General features: G+C 36.6%; 1 protein-coding gene across 1 annotated transcript in view; it reads left to right on the plus strand.

Moving 5' to 3' along the window:
* Positions 1 to 3337: 3337 nt before the first annotated feature.
* Positions 3338 to 25902, plus strand: part of FA2H (fatty acid 2-hydroxylase) — a 123354-nt gene continuing 100789 nt past the window's right edge. The window contains exon 1 of the mRNA XM_053695246.1: positions 3338 to 3647. Within this exon, the coding sequence (XP_053551221.1) occupies positions 3369 to 3647 (279 nt within the window). The 5' untranslated portion in view covers positions 3338 to 3368. The remainder of the gene's footprint in view (positions 3648 to 25902) is intronic.

Here is a 25902-nt window from a genome sequence, read left to right on the forward strand (position 1 = left end):
AGTTAGCATGCAAAAGTAAAAAAGTTTTACTTTCAACCTGTAATACACGCTCTAACCCGCGCATGCAAAAAGAATACTTCTAGTGATGTTTATGCTGGAATGAGAGCACTAAATAGTGCGCCACTTGTGATCTAGCCCTTTATAAGGAATTTCGGGATTAACATTTTCTACCATTAAACTTCCTAGGTTTTCTATTGTAAAAAAAAAAAAGTATTAATAGTATGTGTGTGTGGTATGAGTATATACTTTCTATGTGTAGTGTGTGTGTTTAGTATATGTTTAGTGTGTGTGTGGTGTGTTTAATGGGTCTATTGTGGTCTATATCTGTGTGGAGCGTTGTGAAGGTGCTGCTGGTATGTGGTGTATGATCGAAACGGTCCGGCAAAGGAGCTGCATACGGTGACACTATTCACTATTGCTATTGTTTTTATCTTGTACGTGCACTTTTATATAGCACAATTTTACTTTATATTAAAACTTTTACCCTTAGAGGTCCGGTGTGGGCGCTTGTGTTTTTCTCTTCCCTTGTTCTACAGTGCCAGCACTTTAGGAACTGTTCTACAGGAAACCTCCCACAACACAAAGCTTCAGCCCGTAATAAAACACTGCAGTGGGGACACTGAGGATTCTACAAGGTGGATTAAGATTTCTCTACAAAATAGACCCTCACCTGTCTCTCAGACTAACAATTAGTCCCCCGCTTTCAAGGTCTGTGTTGTGCATTTTTGCATTTTGGATTATAATTATAATCATACTCAGTCAGCATACAGGAGTACACAATTGTGTATAAGACTGTGGACACTTCTATCTAAGCACTTTGGACATATCTTTAGACTGCTTTTGAGAGTCCACGATACATAAGTTTTATTATAATCATATGTATTCTTGTTTTGAATGATATTATATCATGGCCACAATGGAATTATTTATATAGTGGCAGGATTCTTGGATATATTTATAGAGGGTAGCACAACAGTTTCTATGTCACTTATGTGGTGTATGTGTTGTGTTTGTGTGCAAATGTCAGTCATATATAAACCAATAGAAATCTTTATACAGCCTTCCTAGTAGCTTTGTTTACGCCCCGCTTCAGCAAACTTTCATATAAGAAAATAGATCTAAATTTTCATTGTTTTAGTGCTTCAATTTTAGCGCTTTTTTATATCTTATTTTTATGCCCCAATAGATATAATTTTTGTGCTCTGTTATGTGGCCCTCGGTTTACAACGGTTCAATTTACACCGTTTCAGAATAACAACCTTTTTTCCCAGTTTATTAAAATAGCCAGTAGGTGGAGCTATCCGCTTGTGTTGCGGCAAAGCCAAGCAAGCTGAAATTAATCAATTTAACCAGACCTGAGCTATCGAGCAGATTTCAAAGGAACACGATCTTCCTGTCTATAAATCAGTCCAGATTGGAATGCATAGAAAGAACTGTTTGCAGAAAAATGCAAGTGAAGTCTGTGTTGTGTGATTATTTTATTAGGTTTATAATGCTGTTTAGCAAATGTTTTTGTTCATTTAACTTAGTTTAATTATATATTCTGTGTTGTGTGATTATTTATTAGGTTTATAATGCTGTTTAGCATTTAAAGTCTTCATTTCAAAGCTTTAAAAATAATGTATTAGGTGTTACTTATGACAATTTTGAGAGGAGCCTGGAACCTATCTCCCTCACTTCCCATTGACTTACATTATAAACTGGGTTTCAATTTACAACGGTTTTGATTTACAACCATTCCTTCTGGAACCTAACCCCGGCATAAACTCAGGGCTACCTGTATTATTTTGGTGCTCCATTATATATATTTTTTTACTCCATCATAAATTATTATTGCACTCCAATAAACATTATTATTGTGCTTTGCTATAGATAATTTTTGCACCTTGTAAAGCCCTTTTTTTGTTTGTAACTGCTTCTACAACTGGTAGAGAATAGATTTCTAATACTGTTCTCCACTTTAGCTATGGAGAACTTTAAGGTAGGAACTTGCAGGAGAACTTTCAGTCTTCCACAGGAGAATATAAATGATAAATTTGTAACTAGGAGAATTATGAGAACTATATGAAATTTGACTAAAAAGATCTAATTTAACCCTTTTTTTGGAGAACATGTTCTCCAAGGAGAGTTAGAACAGAGTAGGAGAATTTTACAGTCGAACTTGCCCAATTTTAGGAGTATTTTTGAATGATAAATAGGGGAATTATTTCTCATGAGAACTTTTAGGAGAAAATATAGGAGAATTGGAATGATAAATAGAGCCGGTGTTACTAGAAACCTCAGGGTCCCAGTGCATATATATATATATATATATATATATATATATATATATATATATATATATATATATATATATATATATATAAAAAACGGAATTTGGCGGCTCTATACAAATAAATGATAATAATATATATATGTGTGTGTATATATATATATATATATATATATATATATATATATATATAAATCACAACATTTCAATAGGGTGGGGATGCTGTATCTAGGGCTTTTGTGTTGTTCTTGCCTCCTTGGCCAAAAGTTTTCAGTCCTCCCCTGGTTGAGGGCTACTTTTTGCTGTCACTGTCACCAAATAAGCAGTAACATTGCCATTACTCTAACAATGCTATGCAGGCACAGTAATTAGTAGTGCATGATGGTCACATGAAAGTAACCTGCGGCCATAACTGTCACCTAGCTAGGGCTTGACCACTGTTACCCTGGTAATCTGTACACTGTCACATATTTCACCCTAACAGAGCCACCCATTACTGTCTAACAATCGTGACATAGCGCACTTATATCCCACACTACTTGTCCCACTGGCTTTGTCACTGTCACCCTGCATACATTACTGAGTAGCCCACTATGTCACCAAGTCTCTGAGATTCCCAATCTGATAGTGACAAAACGAGACCAATTCCCAGTTCCTGTTTGATAATGAACATTTAGCAAGCTGAGAGTCTCACGTCCCAGCACAATCAGTAACTCCCAAGTTACCTAAGGGTCAGGTGGCTCAGTCAGTATAGTAAGCACAACAAAACTAACACCTTTTAGCTCATTGTAGCGAGAGGGTTAATACCTAGGGTACCCTGATTATTTCCCATAAAGCCTGGAGGTATTAGGGGCACAGTGCAGCAGTAACTAAGTGTACCTGCGGCCACAGGTGACTACTTGTGAGTAATTAATTACCAGGAGACCCTCCCCCCGTGTGCGGACCAGAAGCTGCGGGCTTGTGCTGATTGGCTGCCGCCCGCTGAGTATTCCCCAGTATGTAGCTGAGGGGGCGGGGCCGCTGTCACACTGGGCTCACTTGGTCACACACCCTAATCACTTTGAAGTTGCCAGTCCGGGCACAATCACATAACGCGATGTCCGTTCGTCGGGTCACAGCCGCAGAACTGCGGGACAGCTGCTCCAATGGAGCCTGCTGGGTCCTAAGGGGAGACAAAGTATACGATGTATCCGGCTTCGTGAAACTCCATCCTGGCGGGGAGCGCCTGCTCCAGGACAAGGCAGGGAAGGATATCCAGGCGGATTTAGACGGACCTCCGCACCGGCACTCGGACAATGCCCTGCGCTGGCTGGAACAGTATTTTGTAGGGGAGCTGGAGCCAGGTGCCCAGGTACACGAGCAACGTGACGAGCAGGTGAGCAGCTGTGGAAATGGGCATCACTTAGAGGTTCAAAGGGTTTACCTGTGGGTGGTGTACTCATGTACAGTAAGGTACAGGTGACCGGGTGCTGATAGCGTACTCATATTTAGTAAGGTACAGGTGACCGGGTGCTGACAGTGTACTCATGTTTAGTAAGGTACAGGTGACCGGGTGCTGACAGTGTACTCATGTTTAGTAAGGTACAGGTGACCGGGTGCTGATAGTGTACTCATGTTTAGTAAGGTACATGCAGCTGTGTGCAATGCATATGTAAATATAAGTACAGGTGACTGGCTGCTGATAGTGTACTCATGTATAGTAAGGTACATGCAGCTGTGTGCAATGCATATGTAAATACAAGTACAGGTGACCGGCTGCTAATAGTGTACTCATGTTTAGTAAGGTACAGCTGACCGGCTGCTGATAGTGTACTCATGTATAGTAAGGTACATGCAGCTGTGTGCAATGCATATGTAAATACAAGTACAGGTGACCGGGTGCTGATAGTGTACTCATGTTTAGTAAGGTACATGCAGCTGTGTGCAATGCATATGTAAATATAAGTACAGGTGACTGGCTGCTGATAGTGTACTCATGTATAGTAAGGTACATGCAGCTATGTGCAATGCATATGTAAATACAAGTGCGGGTGACCTGGTGCTGATAGTGTACTCATGTTTAGTAAGGTACATGCAGCTGTGTGCAATGCATATGTAAATACAAGTACAGGTGACCGGCTGCTAATAGTGTACTCATGTATAGTAAGGTACAGGTGACCTGGTGCTGACAGTGTACTCATGTTTAGTAAGGTACATGCAGCTGTGTGCAATGCATATGTAAATACAAGTACAGGTGACCGGCTGCTAATAGTGTACTCATGTTTAGTAAGGTACAGCTGACCGGCTGCTGATAGTGTACTCATGTTTAGTAAGGTACATGCAGCTGTGTGCAATGCATATGTAAATACAAGTACAGGTGACCGGCTGCTAATAGTGTACTCATGTTTAGTAAGGTACAGGTGACCGGGTGCTGACAGTGTACTCATGTTTAGTAAGGTACATGCAGCTGTGTGCAATGCATATGTAAATACAAGTACAGGTGACCGGCTGCTAATAGTGTACTCATGTTTAGTAAGGTACAGCTGACCGGCTGCTGATAGTGTACTCATGTTTAGTAAGGTACAGGTGACCGGCTGCTGATAGTGTACTCATGCATAGTAAGGTACATGCAGCTGTGTGCAATGCATATGTAAATACAAGTACAGGTGACTGGGTGCTGATAATGCACTCATGTTTAGTAAGGTACATGCAGCTGTGTGCAATGCATATGTAAATATAAGTACAGGTGACTGGCTGCTGATAGTGTACTCATGTATAGTAAGGTACATGCAGCTGTGTGCAATGCATATGTAAATACAAGTACAGGTGACCGGGTGCTGATAGTGTACTCGTGTATAGTAAGGTACATGCAGCTGTGTGCAATGCGTATGTAAATACAAGTACAGGTGACCGGGTGCTGATAGTGTACTCATGTTTAGTAAGGTACATGCAGCTGTGTGCAATGCATATGTAAATACAAGTACAGGTGACCTGGTGCTGATAGTGTGTGCTTATGTACAATAATGTACAGATGGCAAGCTGCTGATAGTGTGCTTATATGTACAGTTAATTACAGGTGACCGGGTGCTGATAGTGTGCTTATTTGCAGTGAGGTACAGGTGATCAGTTATTTATAGTGTGCTGATATACAGTAAAAATTTACCGGCTGCTGATAGTGTGCTTATATACAGTATAGTACAGATGACCAGCTGCATATAAGTTGCTACCCATATTATACAGGGTGCAGGTAGCACCAGCTTCTTGGCTACTGTCAGTTTACTAAAGTAAGTAAGGGGCTGAAATTATGGATAGTACAGTTCACTTTTATTGTTTAGCTACTGACAGTGTAGAAAAGTAAAAAACAAAAATCAAAATCTGTAAAACAGCACACACTTTATCTTTAAAGGCAAAAAAAGGGATCTGCCACATCCAGAATGCCACAAAATATATTTCCATATTAACATGATTAAGGGCCTATAGCAGGTCTGCAACAGTCTGTATTCCCTTGGCCCCTGATGTAAGGAAATACAGAACATTTTTAACAAGAAAGGCTGGAATTACACTTGATTTTATTGTACAAAAGTAAGTCAGTTACAGGTGTATGTGTTTATGGAGAGCACAGGTAGGTCCAATTTTTTTAGCTAATCACTATGTGCCAAAGTGCAGTAAGGTATAGCTGTGTGGCTGCTGACCGGAGAGCACTGGTAGCTTCAGTTGTTTAGCTAATGACAGTGGCTACAGTCATGTACAGGTATTCAGTTGCTGATTATATGTATAGTACAGGTAGCTTCAGTATAGCTAATGACAATGTGCTAATGTACAGGTGTTCAATTACTGATTATATTGATAGTTCAGTAAGCTTCAGTATAGCTAATAACTGTGCTAATGTACAGGTGTTGCTGATTATATGTATAGTACAGGTAACTTCGGTATAGCTAATGGCAATGTGCTAATGTACAGCCAGGTACAGGTGTTTAGTTTCTGATTATATGTATAGTACAGGTAGCTTCAGTATAGCTAATGGCAATGTGCTAATGTACAGCCAGGTACAGGTGTTTAGTTGCTGATTATATGTATAGTACAGCTAGGTTCAGTATAGCTAATGGCAATGTGCTAATGTACAGGTGTTTAGTTGCTGATTATATGTATAGTACAGCTAGGTTCAGTATAGCTAATGACAATGTGCTAATGTACAGCCAGGTACAGGTGTTCAGTTGCTGAATGAAAGGAGAGTACAGGCAGCTTCAGTTGTTTGTCTAATAACAGTGCGCTAAAGTACAGTCAGGTGCATGTGAGAATCTGGTGATAATATGGAGAGTAGGTAGGCAGGTAGGTTCACGTGTTGGGATACTGCAGGTGTAACCACAGAGAGAGTATAAACATGTGCAGACAGCTGTCAGTATGGGCAGAGTAACTAGAGGAACAAGTTAATACTTATGGCACTGATCGTGTTGTAAAGACTAGGGATGTTCTGTTCAGTGCAGACACAGCTGGCTGTACCGGTGCTGAGACAGTAACTAAGGGCCAGACAAAAGTTACAGCAGTGGGTTATAAATAACTTGGGAGGGGGACTGATGAGGATGTACAGGACATATATGAGAGTCTGTGGGCTAAATGATAGTTTACCTGTTGAATGGGAATAAAGGACCTGCAGATTCATGTAAGGTAACCATAAGGGCCCTGCAGGATTAAAGGGACAGTCTAGTCAAAATTAAACTTTCATAAGTCAGATAGGGAGTCATTTTAAACAACTTTCCAATTTAGTTTCATCATCATTTTTTTTTTCTCTTTGTATTCTTAACTGAAAGCTAAACCTAGGTAGGCTCATATGCTGATTTCTAAGCCCTTAAAAGTCGCCTCTTATCTGAATACATTTGACAGTTTTTCCACAGCTATATGGTGTTAGTTCATGTGTGCCATATAGATAACATCATGCTCATGCCTGTGGAGTTACTTATGATAGGGCACTGATTGGCTAAAATGCAAGTCTGTCAAAAGAACTGAAATAAGGGGGCAGTCTGCAGGGGCTTAGATACAAGGTAATCACAGAGGTAAAAAGTGTATTAATATAACTGTGTTGGTTATGCAAAACTGGGAAATGGGTAATAAAGGGATTATCTATCTAAACAATTACAATTCTGGAGTAGACAGTCCCTTTAAGTATAGAAACCGGTAGGAGGTAGTAACCTGGAGGGCAGGGAAGCAAGTGATTGCTGAGTACAAGGTACATTATTGTGAGTGTTTAGTGTCAGGTAGATATGTTCAGGCTGAGGTGACAACATACACATGGGGGGGGGGTGACAGCTGCAGATGTGGGGGATGGTGATAACAGATAGTGGAGTTGGAAGTGAATGGTATAAAGTATATGGACACTAGTTATAGGGAAGGGTGATGGACACATGGGCACACGATATGTAATTACATATTGATAGATCCAAGTTAGCACTTAGAGGGAGCGTCAAAGGTGGGCGGAGGATATAAATGACAGAGGGACATCCATAGCGGAGAGCATTAAACACAAGGACAGAGTGACAAGTTAGAATTAGTGATCATTAGCGTCAGGAGGGAGGAGTTGACAGGTTCAGATTATCACTAGATGAGAGAGGGAGTGTCAAGGATTAGTGATTTCTAGATATGAGGGAGTGGGTGACTGGTACATGTTAGCACTAAATAGGAGGGCGATTGTGACAAGTACAAGACAAGAATAGGTACAGATAAGTAATAGACAATATAAATCATGCTTGTCCAGCCTAAGGCTCCAGGGCCATAAGATAATACATTTGTCAGTGTATTTTATCAGCCTCCAGTTCTCTATTCTAATTCTAAATATTTGATGTTCTTGTATAGTTTGGGCCTTATTTTAGCAATTTGTATATTCATTCAGGAAGTGTATACTAATAGAGCTTTAGAAAGATCCATCATTCTGGATGTGTACTGAACATGTTAGCAGATATTGGCACTTGTGTTCACTAAAAAACAGTAGACATTACGTTTCTAAACTATAGCTTATTTCTTAATTGTTTATACATAACCCAAATGTATTGTATACCCATGTGATCATGTACTCAGCACTGCCGGCTAGAAATGAATGAACAAATAATAATATTTATTATTATTATTATTATTATATGCAGCAGAACTTAAATTTCAATTACAGTGGGCTGCATGGGGGGGGGCAAATGCCTCTCCCAAGAATGTTGCTCTTTATCCAGTTAAGAGCTAGATTACAAGTGGAGCGCTAACTCCGCTAGGCATAGTTTTTTTGCGCACATCGGGTAGCGTGTGTATTACAAGTTTTAAAGTAAAACGTTTTTTCGTAAAAAGCTGAACTTTGATACCACCAAAGACTTCAACCAAGTGCAAAAAGTGTGAAAACCCCCCAACCTTACTCATGTTTTTTCAAGTGCACTAACCTGACATGGAAATATGAATCAATCTCTCTCTCTCTCTCTCTCTCTCTCTCTCTCTCTCTCTCTCTCTTTCTCTCTTTCTCTCTTTTTCTCTCTTTCTCTCTTTCTCTCTTTTTCTCTCTTTCTCTCTTTCTCTCTTTCTCTCTTTCTCTCTTTTTCTCTCTCTTTTTCTCTCTCTCTTTCTCTCTCTCTTTCTCTCTCTCTTTCTCTCTCTCTTTCTCTCTCTCTTTCTCTCTCTCTTTCTCTCTCTCTCTTTCTCTCTCTCTCTTTCTCTCTCTCTTTCTCTCTTTCTCTCTCTCTCTCTTTCTCTCTCTCTCTTTCTCTCTCTCCAGAAATATCTATTTAAAAATACTTAGAACATAGTATGTTCTAATATAAAATATTTACAGTATGTAAAACACTTTATGTAATATGAATATTTCATAAATATGCTTTTACATGTTTTCAGCTACTAAACTGCAATGGGCTCCAATGCACACCAAAGAATGAACAAGTAAGGGGAGCTTTTTGGTATATAAGAATGGGTGATGAGAAAAATATGTGTATATATTTATAAAACGATTGTTTGATTTAAGGGGCAACGCATGAAAGTGCAAATATATATATGTATACATATGTATATATGTGGAATAGAAATTATTTTATATACGTAAATAAAAATGCAAAAATGTATGTTGTTGGAAACTCAGTGTTAATTTCGTCGACTAAAACTAGACTAAAATGAGTATAAAACGAAAGAAATTCTGATGACTAAAATACGACTAAAAGTAAAATGACATTTTAGTAAAAAGACTATGACTAAAACTAAATCAAAATTACATTTTAGTCAAAAGACTATGACTAAAACTAAATCAAAATTACATTTTAGTCAAAAGACTATGACTAAAACTAAATCAAAATTTGCTGACAAAAACATTTCAATCAAGGCGTTATAATCAATCCATATCCAATTACTGCTCTTTTGTCAAATTTACGAAACTTCATTTTATGAAATTTTAAGATAAAGACATGTTATATACCACAACAGTTAAATCTGTATTGCATGTTCAAACCATAATACCATAAATAAAAACAGGTTAATAAACCTTTACTCCAGGAGTATATAATGAGTTTGGAAGTTCTAGAGCAGTGCTAATATCGTTGCTGAAAATTTTTCGAATCTGTGAACAATTATTTGATTCTTCCTATAGAAATAAGCATAACCCACCAGTATAGGTTTAAGTTATGGTGTGCCTGTGCTAGCTGCACAAACTTTTGTTGTGTTGAATCACTTGATACTTGTTTTAATTATTAACAGAGAACAGTTTTTGTATTGGGTAATATGTGCAATGGCGTAACAGCCAATACAGTTTACAGTTTTTTTGGTTTTTTTTATATTTTAAAGTTGCACTTCCGTTTGTTTATGAAACTTGGTTTTATTTAATTTTAAGTTTAATAAACAACGGCTAAATCGGTGTCTGTATTGCATGTTTAAACCTTAATACCATAAATAATAACAGGTGTTATGTTTACTCCTGGAGTATATAATCAGTTTGCAAATTATAGAGAAATGCCTAAATAATGCATTACACTTGAACTAAAACCCCTTAGATTTTAGTAGACTAAAATCTACTGGAGATTTATTCGACTAAAATCGAACACAGATTCAGTCGACTAAAACTAGACTAAAACTAAAACAATTCAGATGACTAAAATTCGACTAAAACTAAAATGGCATTTTAGTCAAAAGACTAAAACTAAGACTAAATCGAAATTTGCCGTCAAAATTAACACTGGTTGGAATTAATTGTTATCTACGGTTATATAACATATTAGTGTGGGAATAAATCATCTAAACAGTGTTTCGTTTGAAATAAGAAGTGTACCTTGGAGAATGTAACAGTTGTTGGTGTGAAATATACGATGGAAACAATATAGTAGAAATTACATAACTTTATTATATACAATAATAGATAAATCAAGAAAAATAAAATAAAAATATATTTCGAATTAATAAACTCTAATAGAGTGAATCACACTGCAGTGGATAAAATGGACATAAAATGTATTTAAAAATGTGTATATTAAAAAGTTGGTACACAGTGAATTGTATAAGCTGTTCTCCTGATAAAAATATATAAGTTGATATAGTGCTGGCAAAAAACTTGTGAACAGTATCAAAAGTATCAAATATGGCTTATGTAGGCTTTTTGTAATCAGTCATTATAGAGTCTTTGATGCAATCGGTAATTTCAATGCTGTACATTAAATAATAATATAGCGGTGCTTGACTGAGGTATCAGCTGTATTGGAATTCAAATCAGTTTACTCACGCTTTAGGTCAGAAGAAAAACTTGTGTTTCTGGGTTACAGGTGTTGTTACCAAACAGTAGTTATGATGTTCTGTTACCTGATTGGTTGTATACGTTCAGCTTTTATATTAAAAGGTGAAAGTTGTAGTATGTAGCAAAAAAAAGTTATTAATAGCTATTGCCTTCTTCTAGTTACGATCCAAGCGCTAATAGTATTAGCTGGCGTGTCTTGAGAGGGGGCAATGGTTTTCAAAGCTTGTTAATTTTCAAAGTCTTATTAGTTTTCCAAAGATCGGAGTCTGCTATAGAGACAAGGTTACACCTTCATAAGGTTTGTGAGCGTGCTGGTTGGTTAGAAACTTTGGTTGTAGAAACTTTTGTTTGCAACAGTCCAGACGATCTGGATAAATTGGAGTCTGCAAGCGAGATAGAGTTCCACCTTCATAAGGTTTGCAGAGGTACCGGCTATTTAAGGACTTCTGTTTTGTAAAGTCCAAACGATTTGGGTAAAAACGGAATCCTCCCACACTGCAAGAGTTCCACCTTTGTAAGGTTTGCAGGGGTCCCGGTTTCTATAAAGAGTTGCTGTGCATAAAAGAAAGCTATGATAGCTTAAATGCAGAGTACCTTAAAAGTAGGTATTTGAGGTGGCTTGGGGGTAGAATCGGGCAAATCTACGCGTTTCGGATCTTGATAAAGGCCACGGCCAAAACGCGTAGATTTGCCTGATTCTACAACCAAGCCACCTCAAATACCTACTTTTAAGGTACTCTGCATTTAAGCTATCGTAGCTTTCTTTTATGCACAGCAACTCTTTATAGAAACCGGCACCCCTGCAAACCTTACGAAGGTGGAACTCTTGCAGTGTGGGAGGATTCCGTTTTTACCCAAATCGTTTGGACTTTACAAAACAGAAGTCCTTAAAGAGCCAGTACCTCTGCAAACCTTATGAAGGTGGAACTCTATCTCGCTTGCAGACTCCAATTTATCCAGATCGTCTGGACTGTTGCAAACAAAAGTTTCTACAACCAAAGTTTCTAACAAACCGGCACGCTCACAAACCTTACGAAGGTGTAACCTTGTCTCTATAGCAGATTCCGATCTTTGGAAAACTAATAAGACTTTGAAAATTAACAAGCTTTGAAAACCATTGCCCCCTCTCAAGACACGCCAGCTAATACTATTAGCGCTTGGATCGTAACTAGAAGAAGACAATAGCTATTGTTAATAACTCTTTTTTGCTACATACTGCAACTTTCACCTTTTAATATAAAGGCTGAATGTATACAACCAATCAGGTAACAGAACATCATAACTACTGTTTGGTAACAACACCTGTAACCCGGAAACACAAGTTTTTCTTCTGACCTAAAGCGTGAGTAAACTGATTTGAATTCCAATACAGCTGATACCTCAGTCAAGCACCGCTATTATTATTTAATGTACAGCATTGAAATTACCGATTGCATCAAAGACTCTTTAATGACTGATTACAAAAAGCCTACATACAAGTTTTTTGCCAGCACTATATCAACTTATGTATTTTTATCAGGAGAACAGCTTATACAATTTGCTGTGTACCAACTTTTTAATATACACATTTTAAATGATTTATTTTATGTTCATTTTTATCCACTGCAGTGTGATTCACTCTATTAGAGTTTATGAATTCGAAATATATTTTTATTTTATTTTTCTTGAGCTCATTTATCTATTATTGTATATAATAAAGTTATGTAATTTGTACTATATTGTTTCCATCGTATATTTCACACCAACAACTGTTACATTCTCCAAGGTACACTTCCTATTTCAAACGAAACACTGTTTAGATGATTTATTCCCACACTAATATGTTATATAACCGTAGATAACAATTCCAACAACATACATTTTTGCATTTTTATTTTTAATTTTTATTCACGTATATAAAATAGTTTCTATTCCACGTCCACATATATTTGCACTTTCATGCGTTGCCCCTTAAATCAAGCAATCGTTTTATAAATATATACACATTTTTCACATCACCCATTCTTATATACCAAAAAGCTCTCCTTACTTGTTCATTCTTTGTTGTAATTGACAATTGTTTGGAGGAACATTTGTCGTTTTTAGGGTTAGAGTATATTCAATTATTATCCTTTTTTTCTTGGTGCACTCACTCTATACTTGTTTATATCACTTTGCTCCAATGCACACCCACACACATGTATATATGTATTTGTCTTATATATATATATATATATATATATATATATATATATATATATGTCTGTAAATACATATAAACACACACACATATATATATATATATACCGTATATACCAAGGCTCAAAATTTCCACTAGCCATTGGCGAGTGAAAATTTAACAGTGGCAAGTAAAAGTTAGTTAGTGAATGTTGAGACTGAAGTATGGTGGCATGTTGGAAGTAGCAAAGTTTGCACATTGTATTTGCAGAATGTACATTAAAATCCAATGTATCAGTACCTTGGAAAGATTACAGCAGGTGTGTACTCTATAGGGGATATGATCCTTACCCCAAACAAACCAGCAAAGTAAAGAGAATAGCAGCACCACCAATCCATGATAGCATCAATGAGTATTTATTCAGCCAGACAGTGATGCTCTCAGGAATTGGTGCTGCTGCTATTCTGTTTTTTTTCTTCAGAATGTACATTCCTATTGCATCACTGACAAACACACATTTTGGGCTATGTGCTAAAACTATTACCTAAAGGGATATTATTTACTCATGAAAGAGCAAGAATATGTTATCCCTCTAGGGCTTGAGGGGCCCCATTAGTGCTTAGACTGTTAAACTTCTGAGACAGAAAACCGGCAGAGAAAGAGAGATTGCAGAGGAAAAGTGAAAGTGGAGAAGGTGGAGTTAAGAGAGAATGGAGAAAAAAAGAGAGTGAAGAATTATGAGGAAGGGGAAAGAGAGTGTAAAGAGAAGATATGTTGAGGGAGAGGGTAAAAAGAGAGATTGAAGAGAAGGAGGGAGTCGAGAAAGATAGTTAAGAGCGAGAAGGGAGAGATGATAATTACTAAAAAAAAATCACCAGGTCTGCTATGACCTTCCATGAGTGTCAGCACCCTCTATGTTCATCAACTTCCTTTTTCTATTCAGCTGTTGTTTTTCCCAGAACCTCTAGTTTATGTTAATTTGCTATGGTGTAATATAAAAACAATATTACAAAATGTTTCACAATGGCATAACATATGCAAAGAGGAAGTTAAGTAGTGGGTGCGGTTTGGGTGTGATATGGGTGGAATTAGAAGTGGCCAGTAACATTTTTTCAAACGCTTGAGATTTCATATTTTTGGTCTCTTATAACTTTTTTATGTAATATGTTTTTTTTTAAATAATTTTTATTAGATAGTGTTATTATGAGTGTGAGTGTATGTTTAAATATTATTTTGATGTGTTTTGTTCAACTTTTTAGTCAAGCTTAATGAATATATAGGGGTTTTAAGTTATTCAATACTGACGAGCATTCAAATTTAATTTAAGCTCAAGCAAACACGTTTATTTTCAACCTTTAATACGCATGCTGCATCCAACATGCACAAAGAGCCGCAATAAACCCCTTTTCACGCAAACAGTTACCATGCCTCTCAGTCTAGCCCTAAGTATTTTGTCCCCCCAAAAAAAATTCTATGTATGGCTATGCCCATGCACCCTTGGTATTTAACATGGTGGTCAATTTACCTGCATAATCAAATATTATGATCTAGAACCGCCCCTGGGTCTAGGAAGTGATTCCTGCAGAAGATAAATGCCTATAAAGAGAGGTGCTGTGTAACAATTAAAGGGAAATACACTTTTTTTTTCCTAATCACCTTACTGTATTTGAACCCCTAGGCTTTGGATAACTCTCAAGTGGAGTAGGGGCCTATGTGTTCAGGTCTCTGGACATCCATTGTAAAATGGTAACGATACGTTGCACATTGCAAATAAAAATAAATAAAACATTTTCTGCCCCTTCTATCTGTAGACGACCTACTCCCAAAGATAACTCCGTAGTAAGCAATAGTAATAATATACATGCTGCTGTATATAATGATTTTGAGGATAGATAGGCAACCTGCACTAATAAAAGGCTCCCCTGCATTAGGATTGTACACATTCTGCACACACCTATGTATAAACTGGCTGCTATGGGCCCCCCGGCCCCAGCAATTGAGCCCTGGTGCCACTGCACTTGCTGCACCAATGTTATTTCCGCCCCTGCCTCCTTTTCTGACTACTAGGTATAACAGAAGAGGTGGTTGTGTAGGTGCACGCTAGATATGAGAAAGTAATGTATACTGACACTCATTTACTCTGATGTTGTGACACATACAGATGAAAATGGGGAAATGAGAGATAAATGCAGGTTATTACTTTACATGGTCTTTGTGTATGAGAGAGGTAACTGGTACTGACGGTGACGAATAGGTTTGATGTATGTATGATGTAATTAGAAATGATTAATCTATTAATATGTGGTGACAGTTATAAGTACACAATAAGAATCAAAGAAGAGGTGTTGTATTAAATATGAGCAGTATGTGAGTATAAGTGGGAGTTGGATTGTAAGAAATAACCTGATACTTATTAGTATTTGAGTGACAGCTCCAAACTAATACAGGAGAGAGGGATAGTTACAGCTATGTGTAAACAGGAAGAGGGAGGGTCAGACAGAGGGGAGCTCTAGCTTAGTGACTGGAGGTGATCAGTGTAGCTGAAATAGTCATTGTATGTGTGTGCTTACTTAGTGTGTGACACTAAGGGGCAGAGGGATGTAGTATAATGGAAGCTGCAAACAATATTAGTGAGCAATGAGTTTGACAGAGCTGATGACTGTTATAGGTGAAAAATTAGTAACAAGTAGAAGGGGTTATAAGAAATTGATTAATAGTCAATGGGACTGGTAGGGTAGATAATATATACTTACTTTATTAAATCCTAAAGACACATAAAAGGCACATAGATTATTACTTGAATTTTAATAGACAAAAATCAAACCAAAGATGCAGACAGACAGAGGCATAACTAGAAACCACAGGGCTCAGGTGCAAGAATCTAAGAAGGCCCCCCCCCCCCCCCAAAAAAAAAAGGTGAATTTGATACATATCCTTTTTTTTTTTTTTTTTTACATTTATCACAGAAAAAAAATGTGAGTTAGCTGGCCTGACCCTTCCCGCCCCAGTACTTTATAGAGTGACCACAGAAGTCTGTGACATGGTCCAGCCCCCCGTACTGTATATAGTGGCACTGTATATGGACATTGTTTACCCCCCATGCTGTAATTTGCTGGCTCCACAAACATATACATACACACACACATACATGCATAAATACACACACATTCACATACATACATACACACACCTAAACACCAATGAGTAAAACAGAAACACTAACCTGTAGTCAGAGACACTAGGGAAGCATCATGTCACATTTGCATGATATCAGTGCAGGCAGTGGCAGGTCAACATTTTTTATTGAAATTTGTTTATATTTTTTTTAAAGCTGGTCCCCCACCCTCAGGGGCCCAGTTGCAGTTGTGCACTATGCACCCCCTGTAGTTCTGCCCCTGCAGACAGAGAAGGTTGTGACTTACAGGCGGAAGAAAAAAAAAAGTAATTTTTTGCTTTTTTTTTTTTTTAAATATTATTTAAAAAGTTTGGATTTCAGAATAAGTTTGGATTTGGGAATTTGTACCAGTATTATACCCATTTGTTTGGAGTGAGCAGAGAATCCGTTCTTCATTAGCACCTTGCATCAGCTCACATGTTGCTGTATATATTGGTTGTTTGTGGGCTGGTAGGGTGGGGTAGATATAGGTGGGCTATGTTAGGGGTGGGTTAGATACAGGTGTGCTATGTTAGCGGTGGGGTAGATACAGGTGTGCTATGTTAGAGGTGGGATAGATATAGGTGGGTTATGTTAGGGGTGGGTTAGATACAGATGTGCTATGTTAGGGTTGGGGTACATACAAGTGTGCTAGGTTAGGGGTGGGGTAGATAAAGGTGTGCTTTTTTATGTTTTTTTTTAATGTACCTATCAAAACTATACATTTTTTGTTTTAGTAGACAACTCAAGGTACTGAGGTAGGCCTCGTATATTTCCTGCCACTGTTTCGCCGCCAAATGCGATCATATAAAAAAGTTAACTTTTTCATAAACTTTGTGTTTCTCACTGAAATTATTTACATACAGCTTGTGCAGTTATAAAATAAATGCTTGTAAAAGTTTCTCTAGGGTCCCCTTTGTTCAGAAATAGCAGACATTCATGACTTTTCCATTGCGCAGCGGCATTTAGCGGCCTTCTACCAAAAAGCAACGCCAAAGCCATATATGTCTGCTATTTCTGAACAAAAGGTATCCCAGAGAAGCATTTACATCCATTTAGCCATAATTGCACAAGTTGTTTGTAAATAGTTTTAGTGAGAAACCTAAAGTTTGTAAAAATAAATTGTGAAAAAGTGAATAATTTGTTTTACTTGATCGCATTTGGCGGTGAAATGGTGGCATGAAATATACCAAAATGGGCCTAGATCAATACTTTGGGATGTCTTCTAAAAAAATATATATATACATGTCAAGGGATATTCAGGGATTACTGAAAGATATCAGTGTTCCAATGTAACTAGCGCTAATTTGGAAAAAAAGCGGTTTGGAAATGGCAAAGTGCTACTTGTATTTATTGCCCTATAACTTGCAAAAAAATATAAACATTGGGTATTTCTAAACTCAGGACAAAATTTAAAAACTATTTAAACTATTTAGCATGGGTGTTTTTTGGTGGTTGTAGATGTGTAACAGATTTTGGGGGTCAAAGTTAGAAAAAGTTTTTTCCCCTCATATTTTATATTTTTTTATAGTAAATTATAAGATATGATGAAAATAAGGGTATCTTTAGAAAGTCCATTTAATGGCGAGAAAAACGGTATATAATATGTGTAGGTACAGTAAATGAGTAAGAGGAAAATTACAGCTAAACACAAACACCACAGAAATGTAAAAATAGCCGGTCAGAAAATGGAAAAGTGCTCCGGACACTAAGGGGTTAAATTACCATTAGGTTGCATGAATAAGTTGTATTATGACATGTAGATATCGCCTAAATGACATAAGATATCGTTACACTTTGTCCCACCCCTCTCTCCAAGCTGTCCCATTATACAGATGTAAATATTTCAAAATCTAGACTATTCTTAAATCCAAACGTTTTCCTGTTCCAAACAGTTTGGAAAAAGGGTTTTCTATCTGTACAATATGTACACAGCACCTTATAAAACTTACTTTATTAAATCATAAAGCTGTTTTTATGTGCCTTTTAGAATTAATAAAGTAAGTGTATTTTATCTACCCTACCAGACCCACTGACTATTAATCAATTTATCATAACCCCTTATACTTTTTACTCATTTTTCACCTATAACAGTTGTCAGCTCTGTCAAACTCATTGTTTACTAATATCGGTTGCAACTTACATTATACCACATCCCTCTGCCTCTTAGTGCCACACTCTAAGTACACACAAACACCTAGCACCCGTTACTTGCCAAACTCTCTGTTCTGGGAGGATTATCTAAGAGGTCTCGTGAGCATTGTGAGGTCCTTCAAAGAATTTTAAAAGGCACATGTTAGCACTGTTTATCTGGCTATGCAGAGTCCGAGGTATGAAGAAGAGAAACCTACATCAAAATATGATGCCGGTGGGTTTTTGATGCGCAAGCAGAATCTTCGGGTTGATTGAAACCCCCTGCTAGAACTGCTGGTGCAATGATAAATGTCGACAGTGTATGCTGTCAGCATTTATCGATGTGCAACGGACATGATATGCTACATCGTATCATGTCCGCTCACACCATGATAAATCTACCCCTTAGGCTCTAGGTGAGGAGTAGTCAAATCACCAGTTTGTTACAGATCAATGTACTGTCAATGTATCTGTGAATGTGTCACTTATTAACAAAATTGTTTACTGAAATAGGAAGGCTGACACCCTAATATAACACACAGAGTACATCTGGCATTTATTTAATTATAGGCCGCAAAGATAAAAGCTGAACTCACTAACATATAAGTAGGAAGTTTTGTCTGATCACATGTATATAATATAGTATTCTCCACAGAATATTTTGCCAGCCGGGTGGCGATATGAAGTAGCCGGGTGGCATTATGAAGTAGCCAGGTGGGGGCAATGTAATATTTTCTAAGATTATATCATTTACTGCTATCCAAAGCACACATTAATTGCATAATTTAACGTAAATGTATTTAATGGTAATTTGTGCAATAAAAGTTCAACTTTTCAAATATTAGCTAATTTTAGCTTAATATCGGCTAAAATTTTAGCCGGGTGATCAGTAAAATCAGCCAGTGATTAACCCGCTGAAAAGGTCCTGGGGAAAATGCTGATATATATAAAAGTATATGAAAACCATTCTGTAGCCACTGTTTGTTACATTAAGAGATGGTAAAGTTGTTAGCTATTGATTTTTCTTATTTTCCAAATAAATTTTTGTTTTACTCTCTGTTCTTAGTTTTTTCAGTATGTCAAATTTTACGAAGTGCCCTGCCTGGGCTTTTTTTTTATATCAAGACATACCACAATACCCCACAGCTTTTTTAAAAGGACATTGTACTCAAAATGTTCTATCATGTATATTGAAGAGAGGTGAATGTGTGTGTGTGTGTATATGTGTATGTGTATGTGTATATATATATATATATATATATATATATATATATATATATATATATATATATATATATATATGTATATATATATATATATATATACAGACTTTTTTTTTAACTTTTTTTGCATGAAAACATTTATATCATAGCTTTACAGTGAAACGAACAAGAAATTACAAGGACAGAAGTTAGTTTATTCAGCACAAGAATATCCGCAATAAACCTGCAATTCATTTTGAAATAAATATTAAAGGGGACATTAAACACAATACAGATATTGTGTTTTGCTTTTCATAAAAGCCCCTCCCCTCTAATATTTAAATATAGTTAAACATTTGTTTCAAGATTATTCTTTTGTCTGCTCTAGAGGCACAATGTGTGCATATTACATATCTCACAACTGTTCCGGATCTTGTGGAACTCTCTCCCCTTAGCTTTCCTGGTCAGGGCTAATGTCCTTTTTGACCTGGCACCACCCACAACCTGATGCTCCCTACCCTGCCCATGTCACACCTGTGGTCTGCTTCTCCGGTCATAGCTCTGCCCACAAAATCCCCAGATGGGCTACTTCTAACAACACCCTCTCCCAGGAAATGAGGTATAATATTATAATGTTCACTGAAAACAAGGGGTCCATACATTTTTTAATTATAATGCAATTACCTCTTACCCACCCAAGAAAAGCCCTAAAAATGGTTGGCTTACAAACACATTTTAAAGACCCCCTCAACACTAGGATTGAAAGGTATATTAAAACTTTAAAACTGTCAAAACATTGTGATAACACAGTGACTGCCAGCAATAAACCATTAAAAAAAACTAGTTTCCATTGAGGTGGTAAGGTATGGAAACTGGTGGTAAAATCATTTATTTCAATTAAAGTCTATGGAGCATTTTAATGTAACCACCAGTTTCCAAATTTTACCACCTCAATGGAAACTAGGCCTTAGTCTGTATCTTTTTGTGCACAGGTGGTGGTGAATCAGTGTCTCATTACTTTATTCTGAGTAATCTGCATGTAGTTTTAAATATTTTAATTTCCTGGCTTGTCGGGTTTCCCTGAGAAATTAATTTGAGAAATTGACGCTAAAAGGTACACTAAAACCATTTTTTTTCTTTCATGATTCAGATAGAGCATGCAATTTTAAGCAACTTTCTAATTTACTCCTATTATCAAATTTTCTTCGTTCTCTTGCTTTCTTTATTTGAAAAAGAAGGCATCTAAGCTAAGGAGCCAGACAATTTTTTATTCAGACCCTGGACAGCACTTGTTTATTGGTGCTGTCCAATCAGCAAGGACAACCCAGGTTGTGAACCAAAAATGGGCCAGCTTCTAAACTTACATTCTTGCATTTCAAATAAAGATAGCAAGAGAATGAAGAAAAATTGATAATAGAAGTAAATTAGAAAGTTGCTTATAATTGCATGCTCTATCTGAATCATTTGGGTTCAGTTTCCCTTTAACGGATGACAAAATCATTTGTTTCTTTTAGTTTTTTTGATGGATTAGACCCATAAATAATTAGGGGTTATTCAGAAAAAGGGAAAAAAAATCCATATCCAAAATACCATTTTATATATATATATATATATATATATATATATATATATATATATATATATATATATATATATATATATATATATATATATATATATATATATATATATATATATATATATATATAAAATCCAAAAGGGACTGCACTCTCACTTACTGATATAGCATCTACCAGGGTGCCAGTACAGGGTTACATAACTCATATAGAGAGGACCGCAGTCACTGGATTTCAAACATAAATATCCATTTCATTAAGTGACGTTACTCAGGTCTGAGGAAGGGGATTAAGTCCCCAAAACGTCACTTAATTAATCTATCTCTAGCAGGGGTTTTCAAACCTGCCCTCAGCAGGGTTGCCACCTCTGCTATATTTTCCTGGATACTTATGAGTTATGCATGCTGGAGGGTAAACAGGGGGGAACATGTATTGAGCTTTTGAGCATCACATGAAAAGTGCTGATGAACAGCACAATACATGTTCCTCCCTGCACACCTTACATCATGTGTAACTCATAAGTATACAGCAAAACATGGGCGAGGTGGCAACCCTAGTCCTCAGGACAGATTTTTCAGGATTACCTTGGGTGAGAACAAGTTAATAACCATGTTTACTATTCAACTGATTATTTCACCTATGCTCCAGTTTAGATATCATGAAAATCTGGCTTGTTAGAGAGGCTTGAGGATAGGTTTAAAAACCCTTGACTTCTATTTGTCTGTCTGTCTGTCATATCTATCTATCTATCTATCTATCTATCTATCTATCTATCTATCTATCTATCTATCGTGTTGCTCAGATGCATATGATTTTCTTCTGCTTTCATTTTGTAAAGTCTGTCTTTAACCGCCCGGTCAAGCATATGACCCATTGTCAGGTTTACTGTGCTCACACGGTCATTCACACAGACACCCAGATCACTTGCAGCTGTCATAAGACCATAGACCCACAAGAGAACTACCTGCATATCTATAGAAGCTTCTAAGCTTGTAATGTGGGGAGTGTACTCATTAGAAATAAGGAACTCATTTTACTATATACAGATGATTACAGATTGCTTCTAGGTGTTTAAATTGTAGACACTCTAACGAGGGTGTAATATAGATAGATATTAAGAATGCAGGATGGTACTGGTGTGGGGTGGTGTCATTATTTTTTATAGGTTTTCTTTTATGATTTTCTTATTTCTTTCACTTACATTTCCTGTCCCGGATAACAACATGAAAAAAGTGATACATTTATAGTTGTTGACACTGCCTGATAGAAGGTGGCATTTGGCCACAGGAAATACGTAAGAATGTACCTGTATTTACTGCACACCATGTTAGCACCAATAAAAAATGTTTATGCAATTAAAAAAGGCATAATAGTTCAATAATAAAATGTGATCATGTGATATCCCATTTTATTATCAGTATATTGTGTCTTCTGAATGGACTTTATGTGTTTAACCAACCCATAGAGGAAAGAAATTGTGTAACAGTACAAGTACTATCATGTCTCTATAAAGGGACAGTGTGCTGTAAAAAATGTTTTTACCTTAATGTGTTTCCAATTACTTTTTATACCAGCTGCAGAGTATACAATGTCTGATAAATTGTTCCTTTAGGTTTCTTTTTGTATTTGAAATAACAGATTTGTTCTTTAAAACCACAACCCATCAAAATGGGTTGAACTTGCAGGTAAATCAGATATCCTTAGTTTATCACTTTCTGTACACCCCCCATGAGTCTTTATATTATTGATATAAACCAAAGCCCAATACTTAGAACAATTGAAAATAAAAATTTCATTGCTTATCTCTTCTACCTCTTACTGTGAGTGTAATTTCTTCTGCTGGCTATGTTTACACAGGTTTTCTTTAGCCTATACTTTCTGTAACCTATAGAATCTTTCAGAATAGGCTGGAATACCTCAAGAAAAATCAGCTATTTCAAACGCCGAAATAAAGTAAAAGTAGCTATTTGTAAACTATTTCATAAACTCCACCAGGTAAAAATGGATCATGATGAAACAAATTAAAGAAGAAAAACATTTATGGTAAACTGTGCCTTTAAGATGCAGTTTCCGTCTTTCTCCCATCGAGGGTTGTCAGTTGTACACCATAAGAATTCTTAATAGTAGCTGGGGCCACACAATGCTCCCCCCTTCTTGATCTATTTTCAGTCATGTATGTTTTTCACAATTGAGCAGTCATTTTACCCCATAGCTGCCAGTAACATACAGATCAACCATTTACCTCATCAGCTGCTTCACCACACATTAACATTAGTGATTTGACCACCTCAACTGTCTTATTTCTTTCTGCTCAATATTTGTAAATCATTGAGGCAAAGGGGGCATTTTATATTTAACTAAACCCATGATTTTTTTTTAAAAAAATGGACATTTAAGTGTGCAGTACTTTTGTGAAGATTTTACTGGACAGGGGAAAAAAAGTTGCAATTTTGAAACATGTATTAACTGACATACAGTGTAATATTAATGCTGAGTTTCAATTGTTTTGTGCCATGATTGATGCTTTAGCTCCCCCCCCCCTTGAAGACCTTGATAAAGGTATAAGATATATCAAAACTGTCATTCCACCAGACCCACCTGAATCAGAGGATTTGCTCATGTATTTTTATCATACTGTGTTAGTGGCACATTTTGACTATTTCAGCATCGATTTGTCGTATTTAATTTTGCGCGGATGAGAGTGCGTCATGTACCACCTATGTTCGCCACTCACCTATGGAATGTACATGATGTCACCATGAACAGCACTTGTTCAAGAACATCTGTAAAGGGTGGAATAATACATTTTTTAACTTTGTTGGTCACTATCACCCCTCAATTTGGCGTGTAATTCAATTATTTCAGCATGAAGAAGTGACAGTGAGCAACACTGTCCAACAAGATGCTGTTGGCAACCAGCTTCAAAGGAGAGTTAATCTACGATTTGTGCAGCTACAAGAACGCATAACGTATGTGTTGCTCGATGGCAAGGCCACAAAACTGTAGAAGAGTTTCTTCGTTGTGTAGATTGGAATATTCGTCTTAATCATCCACACTGAAAACAATCACCTAGATTACAAGTTTTGCTTTATAGACTTCTCGCCGCCTGGATGAAGATGGATGTCCTGACTTCAGGAACTGTGAGTAGATTTTCTGGGGTCAGTGTTAGTTTTTTTTGGGGTGTTTTTTTTAGATTAGTGATGGGCAGTAAAAGAGCTGAATGCCCATACAAATGTGTAGCTTAGGTTTTATTTAGACTTAAGTTTTTTATTTTGGGGGTTGGTTCGGTGGGGGTTTTACTGCTGGGGGACTTTGTAATTTATTGGAGGTAAAAGAGTTGTTTAACTTAGGGCAATGCCCTACAAAAGGCACTTTAAAGGGCTATTGGTAGTTTATTGTTAGGTTAGGGGGTATTTTTATGGGGCTATTAGATTAGGTGTAAATTTATTATTTGTGATAATTTTGTTTATTATTTTTTGCAACCTTAGAGTTTTTTTATTTTTTTGTAATTTTAGTGTTTTATTATTTTTTGTAATGTTTTTATTTTTTATTCGTATTGTTAGGATTATTTAACATTGTAATGTTAGGTTTTTTATTTTATTTGTAGTGTTAGGAGTATTGTAATGATAGGTTTCTTTATTTTTCATTTATTTTATTTATTTATTTAAAATAGTAATGTTAGTTTAATTTATAGTTTAAACTTTTTTTTTAATTCACAGGTAAGTTTTTATTTATTTAAAGATAGTTATATTGTAAGTTAAAGTAAGGGGGTGTTAGGTTTAGGGGTTAATATTTTAGTGTGTTGCGATGTGGGTGGCCAGCGGTTTAGGGGTTAATATGTTTAGTTTAGTTTAGTCTTTGCAATGTGGGGGGACGTCAGTTTAGGGGTTAATAGATTTAATTTATAAGTACCGATGTGGGGGGCTGGCGGTTTAGGGGTTAATAGATTTAGTTTATTGGTACCAATTCGGGGGGGGGCGGCGATTTAGAGGTTAATCATTTTATTTAGTGCCGGCAATGTTGTGGGCGGTGGTTTAGGATTTAATAGCTTTAATTACTGTCATCGATGTCAGGGGCTGCGGATTAGGGGTGTTTTTAAAAAGGTTTTAACATTATTCTTATTTTCCCCATAGACATCTTTGGGGTTGCGTTACGGCGATTTCCATTCAGCGATCACAGGTTTTATATTTTTTTTATAACACTTCTCTGTATTGATTTCTATGGGGGAAAGCGTGCACGAGCACGTAAACTGAGCCCTTGGCTTTTATGCATTATGGAGCTTATCGCACCATACCGTACAGCAGAAGGAGGTTTTTGTGTAACTTGTAATGGCAGCACTATGACAAGTGCGATAACACTCATTATTTACGCACCCGGTTTAGCGCAAAACTTGTAATCTAGGTGAATGAATATACATTAAATGGCGCAATATTATGAACAGTATTTTTAATGTTATTTTGTTTTATTACTTAACTTTGCTTAAAGGGATAGTCTAGTAAAAAAAAAAGTTTCATGATTCAGATAGAGCATGCAATTTAAAGTAACTTTCTAATTTACTCCCATTATCAATTTTTCTTCGTTCTCTTGGTATCTTTTTTTAAAAAGCTGGAAAGTAAGCTTAGGACCCAGCCCATTTTTTGTTCAGCACCTGGGTAGTGCTTGCTGATTAGCTGGCTACATTTACAGGCCCATT

Source organism: Bombina bombina, chromosome 1 (assembly GCF_027579735.1).
Source record: "Bombina bombina isolate aBomBom1 chromosome 1, aBomBom1.pri, whole genome shotgun sequence".
Classification (NCBI taxonomy): Eukaryota; Metazoa; Chordata; class Amphibia; order Anura; family Bombinatoridae; genus Bombina; species Bombina bombina.